Below are 15,392 nucleotides of genomic sequence, written 5' to 3' on the forward strand. Positions count from 1 at the left end.
TCACCTAGGAGCTGATAATTAGTGTGGGCCTAATTAATGAATTTGTGATTCCAGTAAAGAACAGGAGTTTTAACTCTGTTTACAATAATAGTTTGCAGTAAACTATAAAACCACCCCATGTGCTTTCAAGCACATAAATTCATCTTTACAATAAGGTTGAAGCTCAGCTGGGAGAGCCAAAGTACGAGGGGAGTATTGCCATGGGTCAAAGGTGCACATGGAATCCAACCTATTATGAAGCACAGCATGTGTAAAATAAGCAAAGTCCTGCTTACACTTCACCCGAGTGGCACCTTGTTCGCTTTCTATATTGTTGGATGTGGGGTCTCTAGATTTTACTGCATTAGTGTGACCACTAAAACATTAGTTAATGCCATTCTATAAATCCAATTTAAAATACAACAGATCCCTCCCTTCAAAATAAATAAATATGATAGCAGGTTAGTTAATTCTTTAAATTACATTACATTAGTGCAGTCATAATTGGCAGAGGAATCCGTAATGGCCTTAACTATCGAATCGCAAATGATCAGTTTTTCTCACACATATTATAATTTTGCCACAGACAGAATAAATTACAATTAAATATATTTGTTTGATTTTATTGATTGTATAAAAAAAAAAAAGAAAACAAAACTCCTATATCGTTTTTCATATTTTTATATGAACACATTTTGGTCCTGTAACAAGATAACATGAGAAAGATAAAGTATAACATGACTATTGTGGAATGGAATGTACATTGGGACCTTTGTATATAAAAAAAAAAACGCAATTTAAAAAAAAGTACAATACACCAATGTAAAATGAGATTCTGGACTTGTACTTTCAGAGGTTGCTTAAAAATAATATTTGGTAACGTTTGTTTTTGTTTTTTCTTCTTTCCTGGAATGCTAAGATTATAGGTGAGATAGTGGGGGTGGGGTGGAGGAACTGTGTAAAAGGAATAGTTTAAGGAATGCAAAAGCATCTTCACATTATAAATTGTTCAGTTCTTGTAGTGTTTGATCCAGAACTTGATGCATTCCTACGTTTTCTTCTTTGGCATTTGCCAACTTTTCTGCAACAAAAAATGAAAATGGAACTTTAATTATACGTTCTATACACAGCCATTAAAATATATATATATATATATATATATATATATTTTCCACAATTTAAAAACAGTTCACGAGTTGCAATGCTTGTTGAAATCATTAGTGACATGTTCGTAGTCAAAAAAAATGGTCTCGCCAACTAATGCCACTGCTGGCTTTCTACGTGCTACAAAATCTTAAGATTTAACAAATGGTAATCTGTGGTTGTCGAACATTTTATTGTCTCCATGTCAATTAATACCTAGTTTCTATGCAGGGTTTGATAAAAATTACAACTTGTTGCTATTGGACTGAGAATTACACATGCCTCATATGGAAGTGTAAAGTTGGAAATCAAAAAACATCCTATAAAAACACACGCAATATATCCTATAAAAACACAAAACAAAACCACATAACATCCATATTTAAGAATATTTAAGCACTGATTTCAATGTATAAGCATGGTGTATACACTTTTCAAAACATATTGGCAAGTCAGGTGGGTATGTAAATTCTAAGGACGACTTGCTCAGACGAAAACACAATGTGCTTATAGAAGGTGAGCAAACTATTAACATTGTTCTGCTGGGATCCAACAGGAAATGAATCAGAAAATGCATCTACTTTTTGGTGTGAGAATCTACTTTGCAAGATGGTAAATTTCAAATGGCATTTGAGATCTGTGGAAACAGATGAAACTATTGTGCAGACACTACTGACCATGATAGATGGACAGCATTTCTTCTACCAGCTGTTGGTATATCTGTTAGTGCTTTACCTGGCAAGCCTAGAAACCAGGGGCGGGCTGGGAAGGGAGGCAATTGCCCCCCAGGACGCTCCTGCCTCCCCCTCCCTGGCCTAAGCTAAGACTCATGGAGGGGAGAATACACATTTTTTTTTAATCCCCATCCTCAGCCCCTCTCCCCCTTCCTCAGCCCAAGTTCCCCTCCCCCCCCCCCCAGCTCCTGTGTGCCAGTTTGTCTGTGTGTGTGTGTGTCAGTATGTCTGTCTGTCTGTGTGAGTCAGTATGCCTGTAACAATGTGTGTGCGCATTTGCCTCTCAAATCAGCAAGTGTGTGTGTGTGTGTGTGTGTCGGTCATTGAGTGTGTGTTTAGGTGACTGCCCCGCCCCCCCCCCCCCCCCCCTTTCAATGACATGGGAAATGTGTTTACACTCTCCACTAGGTGCAATGGGCCACTTGACTGGATTTCCCCCCAGGCCTAAGGCTGCCAGCCCTCCCCTGCTAGAAATTAACCTGTTTTTGGCTCATACAGTTTTGTAAGACACTTAAAAACGCAACATTCATTGCATTGTCACTGTAAAAGGTGCAATTTTCCTGGCTAGAGGAAAGTATTTTTGCTTATAAACAAGTGCCTACTAAACACATTTTATAAGGGATGAGAAAATCTTTGTATATAGGTTTTCCAACTTTTTTTTATACCGCATACAAACACACAGCTATTAAATCTATATGGCATACAGGCCACACAAACAAAAAGAAAATGAAGAGAGGAAAAGGTGCAGAGACGTTTTTATTTGTCAATTTAATCCGAACAGGGAAGCTAGAAACAGACAGTATAGAAGTTTGCAGAGGAGAACGAGGAAGACCAAACATGACAGGGAAACAATGGGTTCGTCTACAAGGAAGTCATGTCATTGAGAGCATGGTCAAGCTCCTCACTGATAGCTTTGTATTTCAGCTTCTGGGCATACAATTCATCTAGTAGACAGAAGAGGCAGGAATTCGGAGATAGAAAAGCCAAGTACACGAAGAGGAAAGTGAGGAAAGCATGAAAGAGAAAGAAATTTATATTAGAGCGCCTTATAGATATTACTGGACTGTTGGTTTCAATGAAATTTTAATTGAAGAGAATTACTATACACAATTTCACTACTAGAAACATCTGCAACACCTTAATCCTGGAACCCAAAAAAATATGTTTCAGCCAAATATTGGCAGATTATTGGTTTGCTGCGAGGATCATTTCCTCCACAATGCAGAATAATAGAGGGCCTAAAATTGCAGGAACTGTAAAATTAAATAAAACCACTAAACAATCATATCATGGCTGCAACACTCAATTAAACCACCAGTTTCAGATTCATGTCTATCAAGACAATTTATGTAGATCTGAAGGGGATGTAAGCCCTAAACTCACAGGTTGCTAACATGCACCAGATTTTTGAATACATTTTACAAATCCCTGGTAAATTTACTATTACCATGGACACTCAGGTCATTCAACACTATTCAAAAGCCTAGCCATTGTTTCTATTGCTCTGGAGGAGGGTGCTTCTTCTGTGAAGCTAGCTTATACTGTATTTATAATCAACGCTACTTAGTAGACACTATAGTCACCTGAACAACTTTAGCTTAATGAAGCAGTTTTGGTGTATAGAACATGCCCCTGCAGCCTCACTGCTCAATCCTCTGCCATTTAGGAGTTAAATCCCTTTGTTTATGAACCCTAGTCACACCTCCCTGCATGTGACTTGCACAGCCTTCCATGTAACACTTCCTGTAAAGAGAGCCCTATTTAGGCTTTCCTTATTGCAAGTTCTGTTTAATTAAGATTTTCTTATGCCCTGCTATGTTAATAGCTTGCTAGACCCTGCAGAGCCTCCTGTATGGGATGAAAGTTCAATTTAGAGATTGAGATCCAATTATTTAATGTAAATTACATCTGTTTGAAAGTGAAACCAGTTTTTTTTTTCATGCAGGCTCTGTCAATCATAGCCAGGGGAGGTGTGGCTAGGGATGCATAAACAGAAACAAAGTGATTTTACTCCTAAATGACAGTGAATTGAGCAGTGAAATTGCAGGGGAATGATCTAAACACTAAAACTGCTTTATTTAGCTAAAGTAATTTAGGTGACTATAGTGTTCCTTTAATGAGACATAAAAAAAATAAAAAATTAAAGACTCCAGGCAAAATGACCACTTCAACTCACTGACTAACTAACCTTTTAACAATATTTTTCCAGTCAGGTCAGAGAGTACTTACCCCAGTGACACCAAATTTACCTGCTTGGCGGGACATGTTATACTTCTATTAGAAGTGCATGTGCCACACAGTATTTATGTAGAATATCAGAAGAACAGAAAATGTATTTACCTTCCAGGTCATCAATGGTCTTTTCTAGTTTGGCAACTGTTCTTTCTGCAAACTCAGCCCTGGTTTCTGCCTGCATAGTTAGAACAAAATAGAGAATGTTGACATGTACAATCTATCTGTGCAGCATAAAATATCACATCCTATGTAATAATAACTACTTACCTCTTTAAGTTTGTCTGTTAAAATCTTTATTTCTTCTTCATATTTGTCTTCCTTTTCAGAGTACTAAAATAAAATATATGCTTTTAGTATCAGAAATGTGAAATCAGAGTTGCTTGGCCATAGTACAGAAGTAGTTAAATATTCAGACAGTTCCCAAATGTGGCAATTAATATTTTGAAATCTCCGTTTGAATACAGATCTAAAAATTCTCCAAATTATTATTATTAATGGTATATAGTGCCAACTTATTCTGCCGCGCATTACAATAATTTGAAAGGGTGAAATGTAACAATAAATGGGACAATTACAAAATGATACAGGAATAGGTAGATGAGGACCATGCTCAGACGAGCTTACAGTCGATATATAAAAAGCACTCAAACCCTCAGCTCACAAAATGTGTCTTCACATAAAATCTATTACAATGTTTTATACTTTTGCTACTGAATGGTGCCACATTATATTGTACAATAAGACAAGGATGCACTTATAAACGTTGCTTTTTACCTTTTATGTAACCCTATTCTCCATTCTTTAGCAGGGACCTAGTTATCTATTGTTCCAGTTTGCTCAACGTTTATATTCCAACAATTACTCTGCACATGATGTATATGCTTTGAAAATAAAATGTTACAATATTGTGTGTTCGTATATCCAGTCAGTAAATTACATAAAGGAAACATAACTATAGGTTGATTTAAAAAGGCTAAGCACCAAATCAACTTTAGCTTAATGTAGTGGTTTTGGCGTGTACATCATGCCCCTGCGGTCTCACTGCTCAGTTCTCTGCCATTTAGGAGCTAAAGCACTTTGTTTATGCAGCCCTACTCACACCTCATCTGCATGTGACCTATACATTTCCAGTAGAGAGAGAACTAATGTTTAAACTTTTATTTCAGTCTGTTTAATTTAGAATTTCTTATCTCCTGTTCTGTTAACAGACTGCAGGACACTCCTGTGTGTGATTAAAATTCAATTAATAGAGCATGAGATAACTTCTGAAGTAAACATGATGTGCTGTCACATTTGGTTGAAAAATTAAAAAAAAATCATGAAAGTTGTATAAGTCACAGTCGAGGGATGTGTGACTAGAGCTGCATAAACAAAAAAACAAAAGTGATCAGGTGGCATTGAGTTGAACAATGAGACTGCAGGGGCATGATCCTTACATTAAAACTGCTTCTTTAAGCTAAAAGTTGTTTTGGTGCCAAGAGTATCCCTGTAAGGTTTTACACTTTATTCAGCAATGGCATAGCACTTCATAAGTTCACATATTAACTTACTTTTTCAGACTGAGCTTCAAGAGATTTTAAATTGTTGGTCACATTTTTCAACTCTTCTTCCAAATCACTGCATTTGCTGTAATAAAATGCACAAAATAAAAATATATAACAAACAGGTGCAGAAGTGTTGTAAGATCAATGACCACAAAGCAAGCTTAAGCAGCAGTTTAATCTTCATTCCCAACCTACTTTCAGTAGATCATATAGACTCATGTTTTATTAATCGCTTTCTTCAAATATGCGAGCAGCACGTGTAGCTGTATAGTGTTACAATAGAGTATTTGCTGAAACGTACACAATCCATCAAAGCTATCCCCAACTGGATTATTTTCTGTAAATATATATGCATACACAATATTGCTAATGTGGTCGCTCTGCACTGCAAATATCTACACAATGTTAGTATTTCACATAATTTGTGAGGAACAATTTCTAAACACCGGAAACAAGATGCAAAGATAAACGTGAAATCTTACAGTTCTGAAACTTCTGCGCGCTCCTCTGCTCTCTCAAGTTCGCCCTCAAGAATGACAAGTTTTCTAGCAACCTTAAAAAAAAAAAAATAATAATAATAAACTTGAGGATTAGAAAATACAACCAGGATTATGTTTAGCTTTGCACAGGTTTGAATGGCACAAAATAAAACTGTATTGACAGCAGATGGCATAGAAGCACTCAACAAATGTCACATTTCAATAATGCATGAGAAACAACACTATCACTGGAGCTTTGAAGCATGGACAGTAATGAGTTAGGTCAAATGTGTAAGATGCAGTCTAAACAATTATTTTAAAGGGACACTATAGTCACCTGAACAAATTCAGCTTAATGAGGTTGTTCAGGTGAGAACTATAGCTCCCTGCAGCCTTTCTTAAAAATACTGTATTTTCTGAGAAAATACAGTGTTTTCATTGAAAGCTAGGAACATCTCCAGTTGCAGTCACTCAGAGTGAACCAGAGGGACTTCGGAGTTGATTGAGGCATACCGTAATATACCTCCATCCACTCAGATCTGCTGTGCACGAGCATCCTGTGATTCAGTATCTCCTCCCACTGCATGCAGACACTGAACTTTCCTCATAGAATTTAATTGATTCAATTAATCTCTATGAGGAGATGCTGATTGGCCAGGGCTGTGTTTGAATCATGCTGGCTCTGCTCCTGATCTGCCTCCTTGTCAGTCTCAGCCAATCCTATGGGGGAAGCACTGTGATTGGATTAGGCTATCACGTGTCAGCAGACTGCTTGTTTTTCCTGAGTCTAACAGCATGCAGATTTACAGCTTCTGGCTTGAATACAGTAAGAATTTTACTATATATATATATATATATGGCGGCATGAGGGGCTCAGGGGGGCTAGATGGTCGTGTTAACACTATAGGGTCAGGAATATATGTAGTTGCACTGGTGACTATAGTGTCCCTTTAAAATTTAAAAGCAGATCTGTCTCTTTTCAGTATTTCATAAAGATATATGGTTTATGACATGCTGATCAAGACTGCGTTGGATTTTCAATGAAATTCAAGAGCAATCCAAAGATACCATAGGACTAAGAAAGGGGCTACTTTGTCTGATGGTAAAGCCTGAGGTTAGGCAAAAGGTGAAGCTCTGCTGTCAACATTTGCCCAATGCCAGCAGCTGTCACAATGTATTGCTTTGGAACCCAGAAGCTGTCTATGGAGGACCCACAGGATCCTCCATAGACCTCAGTGTTGCACATGCGCGAGAGTACAGCTCTGACGTGACTCCTGACAACTGAACCACCAGAAGGACGAAGATGACGGCACCCATGTGAGACAGCCTGAGGTAAGTAAAACCTACCTTCCCTGCATCCTGTAGCCACCGGACCACATCGATTCTATCAGTTTCAGGGGTCTGTGCAAAATATGCAAAGACCCACAAAGGTGACAGATGAACTAGCACCAGCATGTACTGCTGAATTAATTTATGGATCAAAGTGTTATCTTAAAGTTAACGAATCCTAATGATTCCAGATTTATTTTTATAAGGGAAATTTGTGCAAGCCAGCGCAGAACATAGCACTGATGGAAAGCCATCTGGTCTAGTTACATTGTACTAATTCAAGATTAAACAATCCTAGAACTATCTTCCTAACTGATGCTGCCTTGGCTTACCTCTTCATATTTGCGGTCAGCTTCTTCTGCAATGTGTTTGGCTTCTTTCAGCTGCATCTCCTGAATCTCCATCTTCTCTTCATCCTTCATTGCCCTGTTCTCTATAACCTTCATACCTCTAAAAAATGAACAAAAAAATATACATAGAAATATTAGAAAAACACTTATGCTTTAAGCAGTGATATCATTACATAATTTCCTGGCAATGTATTAATACTTCATTTTGGAAGGGAGAATATATAAAACAAACAAAACACACACACACACACAAAAAAAATCTTTTGGACTGAAACATTGATACTGTTTAAGCCACTAATATTTGTAAGTAGCAAAAAATAATGGCTACATTATTATGATTTTATTATTTATATAGCGCCAGAAAATTCCATAGCGCTGTACATTGTATATCCTTATTTGTCCAGTAAGCACTTTTGAAGCTGGAGCTACACCAAAACAGAAAAAGGATGTTAAGTACTCCATTTTGGCTTTATTTATGTTAAGTACCGTATATACTCGAGTATAAGACGAGTTTTTCAGCACATTTTTTGTGCTGAAAAACCCCCACTCGTCTTATACTCGAGTGAGTGTCTGTATTATGGCAAAGTTACATTGCCATAATACAGACCAGAACCGCCGGGCTCATTACAAGCCCGGCGGTCCTGTTGGGGGCTGGCAGAGAGCTGTAACTTACCTTGACAGCAGCTCCTGTCAGCTGCCTTCTCTCTCCTCCGGTTAGTTCCCTCTGTAAGTCTCGCGAGAGCCGCGAGACTTACAGAGGGAGCCGACCGGAGGAGAGAGAAGGGAGCTGACAGGAGCTGCTGTCAAGGTAAGTTACAGCTTCCTGCCAGCCCCCCTCCTACAGCCCATCCACTGGACCACCAGGGAATGAGAGCATTCATACACACACACTGCATTCATTATATACACACACTGTAAATAAATATTTAATTAATATAATTTTGGGGGGATATAATTTTATTTAGAAATTTACCAGCATTTCCCAACCTAGTCTTATACTCGAGTCAATAAGTTTTCCCAGTTTTTTGGGGTAAAATTAGGGGTCTCGACTTGTATTCGGGTCGACTTATACTCAAGTATATACGGTAAATCATGACAGTGTAATATGTCATGTGTTGTTGTTCATCTCAGGTTGCATTTACCTAATTTTAACTATGTGTGTGTGTGTGTGTCAGTCAAAACACACACAGCTCTAGCTATCTACATAATCTCTGGGCACTGAGCGACTATTGAGTAGTTTGAGTGTCCTGTTATTGTTACTCTGCTAACATTGAAAATTCACTTATGAAGGGTTAACTATAGATACATTGATACATTCCCTCCTGTTACTCACCTCTCACTCTCATCAGCTGCCTTCTCTGCTTCTTCTAGTTTCTGTAAGGCAGTGGCAAGGCGTTCCTGAGCTCTGTCCAACTCTTCTTCTACAAGTTGAATACGGCGATTTAATGCGGCTACTTCAGCCTCAGCCTGAAACAAAATCAATAAAAAAATGTTTTAAAATTTCTGCACTTTGATAGATAAAAAAAAAAACAAAAAAACGCATGTACACACAGAAATCTACGGCTAGATTTTGCACAGAAACTAAGTTACCCTAATTTTCAATCAGACCCCATACATCTAGAGAGCACAGCCTAGTAGTGATTCCCAAAGATGGATTTATGTACGGGAAGCATTGCTAATTGGAAAACAGGAATTAACGCATATACACAATTTATACTGTGTTCGTAACATAGAATCTACTCACTCACGTATATGGAAAAAAATAAAAATTACATTAATTAAACCCCACCCCCCAAATGATCATTAATACCAACTACTATGTTATTTAAAAAACAGTACCCAAGTTTTAGGAGAGGCAATGATCATGTATGACTAGCTCATCTGCAGACAATTGAGAGGATAATAAATAATAAATTAAAAAAAACAAAAAAACTACCTTGCTCTAGAATTCATTCATATATTAAAAAGCTACTGACTAATTTGTCCTTCCTGCACAAGCAAGCCTGGGCATTTCAAACAATTTTGCAATTAGTGAAGTCATTGAAGGGTGTAAATATAAATCAGCTGCAATTGCTAGTTAAACAGCTTAAACGAACTGTACTGAATTGAAACAGAACATGAAAATTCATGCCAAAATAGCTAGAAGGAAATATTCTCCAACACAGCTATAATTCAAAACTTTGTTATTTGAGACTGAAATTTGCCATTCAGTTTTCCATTCACTGTGTAGCAAATAAACCCCTCAAAATATTCTTTCAGGCTTAAATGTAACGTCGACACGCCTTCCTTTAGGATGGACAAGCCGCACCAATATAATAAAGGTGTAAATTCTAGCCAGGTGTTTCAACAGGAACATGTGTGAGAGATTTGCACGGTATAAGCAAAGAATTTAGTGGCTTTTAACCCCTTAAGGACACATGACATGTGGGACATGTCATGATTCCCTTTTATTCCAGAAGTTTGGTCCTTAAGGGGTTAAACGTTTGCGGAGAACGGAAGGCATGGTTTTGAATGTAGGAATAGCTGCTTGTGATGTGAACTCCACCTTTTCCTTAGCAAAATCTGTGCTCATTGTGCTAGACGTTTCCCTTATAAGGAGTACAAAAAAAGGAAAAAAGTAATTGATAGGCGAACAGGAAACTGGCCACTGAGCGACTTGTTGTAACTGCTGCATTCGATCAATGAAAAGGCCATGGAATGTTAATGTTGGGAAAGAACTAATAGATCACAGATTTTGGTGAACACTGAATGGCAGTCTCACACTTATTGTACGTACATACATTGGTTTGAATTCAGATTAAAGAAGTGCAGCTTACAATTACTATTTTTTTTTTGGATATTGTAGCTTAACACATCTTATGTCTTAATTCTAGGCTGCACAGGTGGGCCTACCCTACCTTACAATCTTTATAGGTGGATTTAAGATTCTTGTGTCCATCTACAGGTACTGTGATCTGCCAGAAATAGTTACAAATGTATCGGAATTACAAGTAACCCTTTTTGCTTGCAATAAACTGTAACTGTTCAATAGATGGTTATGGCCAAGTGCTCAGAGGGAAAGTGACGGTATATGCCTTTATCTGTAAATTCTGAATCTTGGACTGGCCTCAGACCATACAGATCACATGAAAAACAACTATCTGCCAAAAAGCAAAAGCCAATGTGATACGGTCTACAATAACTCAATTACAGCATCTTCCAGCAGAATCCACTACTAGAGAAATACAGCTCTGGTAATTCAATGGCAGCTGCCTCAAACGGTCATTATTCACAGTGTAATACACTAATCAATAAGATCTTGTTAAAACCAGGGTATCCTTAATTATTTTCAAAAATCAATATAGCAGCTCTCGGTGTTCCAAGTGGACTTGCTATATATTCTATGAAAGCTACCTGCACTTAAGGCTTCAAATTCTCAGTATGAAAGGACAACGGCTATAATTGAGAATGAATTCACATAATGGATACACCAATATGCACAAACAGTGCAGAGAGTGAATAGCCACAAAACAGCACAGAATACTGAGCAATGCATGCAAAGGAGCCCTTCAATTCTGCACATCACAGTATATATAGTAACAAGTACATTTTAAAGGGCTGCGTACAGGAACTGCACGCACAATCCCTCTCGGTATGAACTTGATTTTAAAGGACGAGATTCATCGGGTGACGGTATTTTTTTAAGAAGATGGATATATATATATATATATATATATATATATAACCCAGTCTTCTTTGCACTTTTCACAAATACATGTCAGTTTCAGATGACACTTATGTTTTAGCACAGGAGATTAGAAATACCTTGAATGTGGTGGATTTTTGTCATGCTGTGCAAGATTGTCCATGTCATTTTTTATTTTTTATGTATTGGGTGTTTCATTTTCTCTTCTGTTAAAGCCTCCAAGTCTCAAGTTACTTACCAACAATTGTGTTTTTGCAAACTGCGGAGCTGCAAACACATAGTATCCCTACAGACAATGCCCCAAAGTAGTGGGCCTTCTAGCAGGTGATTTCTTTAGGCCTACATTACGTTGTTTAAAGTTATAGATTTTCAAATCGGTTTACAGTGAACAAAGTCAACACCACTTACACAACAGCACCATGCACAAGTGGTGACACCGCTAAGGAAAAGCATACTCTGTAACAGCTACTAAGAACCAAGTTATCAAATTATGTTGGCATTTACAGGTTTGTTTAAAAAAAAAAAAAAAAAAAAAAAGGAATTTCTGTTTAAAACTGTATTCATGCTCGTGTGATCACAACTCTTTCTGGGTATTAACATCAAAATGATGAAGCCTAGGGGTTAAGCACCACTGATTAAATTTTTTTTTTTAGCATTTAAAGATGAGCCAAGTAGAACAATGTTTTTTTTTTTGTTTTTTTTCTTAAGCTCCAGCCCTTCCCCAACACTTGATTACCAAAAATACACATATTGAAGGCGTTCCATCGCATTCTAGGTGTGTTCTGCTTGAATAAGGAGTTTGTGACATTGATGAAAGAAGCAAATATGATTGCAAAGCATCCTGCTGAATAAGCCTTCTTGGCTGCTGTACAGACTCCGCATAACAATAGAGTCATCGACTGATCTGTTAACCCATTGCAAGTAATTCACAAGTTAAAGGGACACTTTAGTCACCAGCTTCCTACTCCAATGCTGCACACTGCACTGATTGCATCTTTATGAAAAGATTCTTATTGACACAGCGTTGCATTTTGCTGCGCATGTGCAATAGCCTCCCAATGCTTTCCTGTAGGAAAGCATTGGATTGGCCAAGATCATCATGAGTGATTATCTCAGCCATGAAGACGGGACTAGCGTGGCAAAGGAGAGTAAAAGAAGAGTCACCTTTTAAATCAAGGGCAAGGGGCTGTCATCTAAACAGCTATTTTTACACTATAATGCGAGGAATACAGGTTTGTATTCCGGACACTGTAAAGTTCCTTCAACATTTACCACCCTCCCTTGGAACACTTTCATAGCTATAGAATACAGCACAGTTAATAGGGCAGAACCTTTTAAAAAAAAAATCCAGGAACCAGCAGAACTAACAAAGGAAATTTTAATGCATCTGACCTACTGTACGTTCTCAGGAAAGGGAGTGTTTGCATGACACAGTACCCATAGACATGAAATCAGATATTGGTGCCCATTATTACATCACGGAGGAAGGAAAAAAGTTAAAGGGCTATTAAGCACATTGTAGAAGTTATGCTACAGAGAGGTCCCTTGCCCTAGTCTCCTTGCCCATTTTTATTTATAACTGCCGCAATTTAGTGCTGCAACTGGAAGGCTGCTATTTTCCTTCCAGGAAGAAAGAAGTACCTCCACTTCTGACCATATCAGCTGTAGCTTTCAAAAGCTTTTAAATACTCAAAATAAAATATCTGCCGCCAGGCGCACTGGTTAAAGGGAAGGAGTCCTGACTTTATCCTACATTAGGCAGTCAAACTGTTTAGTTTGGTTTTACAACTTAGCTGGGTGACGTGACCCTCTACTGCATCTGGTCTTCAACCTGAAAGAGAAGCCAGGCAGCTTTATAGAGTAACCAGCCACAACCTGCTTAGCTCTTTAGAGCAAACTAGATTTTTCTGTAAAAGAACACCAGAAGTAGGGGCCGCAGCTATAAATACTTGGTAGGACTCAAGTAAGTTGTCAAACCATTCTAAAAACAGTCTGTAGTGGTTATGGTGTTTGGAATATTCCTTTAAAATCCAAGTTGGTGAAGAAAAAATAAAAATAAAAAATTAAATACCTCATATCATATGATATAGGTGATGATCACACCATGCAATAAGACCAACTCTACTTCAGATTGATTTAAAACATGTTAATGGAAAGTTTGGTGCAATCCAAACGTAAAGATTAAAACACTCTTCTTACCTTACTTTCGGCTCTGCCGCCTCTAAGACGCATCCTTTCACAAATTCTTTGCAGAGCATCCCACAACACCAGGTGTGCATCTGCCATGTGTCATTTGTAAGTGTGTATGCACTTAAAGCAGCCATTTTTATACGTTTACTAAAATACCTATACATTTACGGTTTTTCTCTATCCTATTAAAGCGAGGAGAGTATTAAAGTATTGGTCTTAATGGAGTATTTTACAAATCCATTTTGAAGGGGTTTTTTTTTTTTTCTTCTTTCTTTCTTTGTGAAATGCTATACTAGTACATACACTGTTACAGACCTAAAACCTTGACTCTTATATTAGCTACAGTTTGGCAGTGCAACAATAAAAGGTACTTAAAACCAAAGCCCACGCCCGTCTAGCACAGACAGCTCTGGAAAGTCTCCAAGATGTCTTAAAGAGAGGTCTTTATAGCAATGTGCCCAAACATAGGTTCTAAACATGAACCTCCTTAAAAACACAGATTTTTTTAAAAACTTGTCCGCACAAATAGGGCTTTCAATGACACTAATTACACATGTCAGGTGACAGATGCAGACTGATAAACATTTACTCAAGTAGGACAATCAAGAAGTACTATCCAAGAAACAAGTGGGCAAACATTACGTAAAGAAATACTATAACTATAAAAATATACACTTTTTTTTAAACCTTAGAGTATTCAATTTTTAATTCAATTTTAGCACCCCCTCTCCACTTTGTTTTATTTTAAAAAATAAAATAAAAAGAATCTGCCTATGGTGAGATCATCAGTTAAGATCATCTTTGTCCAATCTAAATGCTTTCCATAGTGAAGCATTGTGGAACTATGGTGCATGTGCAGCAGTGTGCTCCATCAGTGTGACAATTCTCATAGAGAAGCATTGAATACAATATTCTGTATTTGAAGCATTTGCCATGTTCGGTGTCATCATGCGGTGTATAGTGATTAACCTAAAGTGGCTATCAGTCTGACAGCCACTAGAAGTATGATCTTGGACTAACGTAAAAATTGCCAAATTCTCAGAAACCGCAAAGTTTTACATTGTCAGAGTAAAGGGACAAGATACATGCCCCAAACACACTACATTTACATGTGTTGCTCTAGGTGATTAAAGACCCCCTTTAATACTGTGTGAATGATCCGTGCATGGTTCTAATAACCACTCAAAAGGGACCTGACTAACAGAGATAATATTGATGGCCATAAATTTGCACGGGTGGGTCAAGGATTTATTTAATAGCAAAACATAAAACAAAGATGGTTGGTTTGTTAAAAAAAAAATTAAATACGAGACGCCTTCAATAGGAAAAAATGTATAAGCCAATATACCCTCAGAACTATAATAAGATTACATAACTAAAATCATATTGTGTGCTCAGTCACTATGAAAGAATGCTATTGTACGTCAATTTCATCTCCTTTCATAACATAACTACACTGAAATTAAGTTACATTTAATCATTTGGAGGGAGGCATAAAGCTTTTAAAATCGAAATTAAAAAAAAAAAATTCAAGAAAACAGTATGCTTGGATTAAAGGAACATTATTATAAGCAAACAGACTACTTTGTCCCAATGCGGCCATATCGCAAAAAACAAACTAGCTTTTAACTTCAGTGATTTACTTGCAAGATATATAGAAATAAAAAAATAAAATAAAAAGGAGTCAATGAAACTTCCTCCTCTGGCTGTACAAGCTATGTATA

At 37.4% G+C, this 15,392-nt stretch overlaps 1 protein-coding gene across 4 annotated transcripts in view; it reads right to left on the reverse strand.

Annotated features, from left to right (window-relative positions):
• Window positions 1-644: 644 nt before the first annotated feature.
• TPM4 (tropomyosin 4) overlaps window positions 645-15,392 on the reverse strand; it is a 98,075-nt gene continuing 83,327 nt past the window's right edge. For 2 of the 4 annotated variants that reach the window (XM_063455393.1, XM_063455395.1), the window contains 7 exons: window positions 9,127-9,260; window positions 7,776-7,893; window positions 6,118-6,188; window positions 5,642-5,717; window positions 4,359-4,421; window positions 4,197-4,266; window positions 645-1,060 (listed from right to left, as the gene is read on the reverse strand). In XM_063455393.1, the coding sequence (XP_063311463.1) occupies window positions 978-1,060; window positions 4,197-4,266; window positions 4,359-4,421; window positions 5,642-5,717; window positions 6,118-6,188; window positions 7,776-7,893; window positions 9,127-9,260 (615 nt within the window). In that variant the 3' untranslated portion in view covers window positions 645-977. Of the gene's footprint in view, window positions 1,061-2,594; window positions 2,801-4,196; window positions 4,267-4,358; window positions 4,422-5,641; window positions 5,718-6,117; window positions 6,189-7,775; window positions 7,894-9,126; window positions 9,261-15,392 lie in introns of those variants that run through there. The other 2 variants (XM_063455394.1, XM_063455396.1) reach the window with 1 other exon arrangement.

The sequence above is a fragment of the Pelobates fuscus genome, chromosome 5 (assembly GCF_036172605.1).
Source record: "Pelobates fuscus isolate aPelFus1 chromosome 5, aPelFus1.pri, whole genome shotgun sequence".
NCBI lineage: Eukaryota > Metazoa > Chordata > Amphibia > Anura > Pelobatidae > Pelobates > Pelobates fuscus.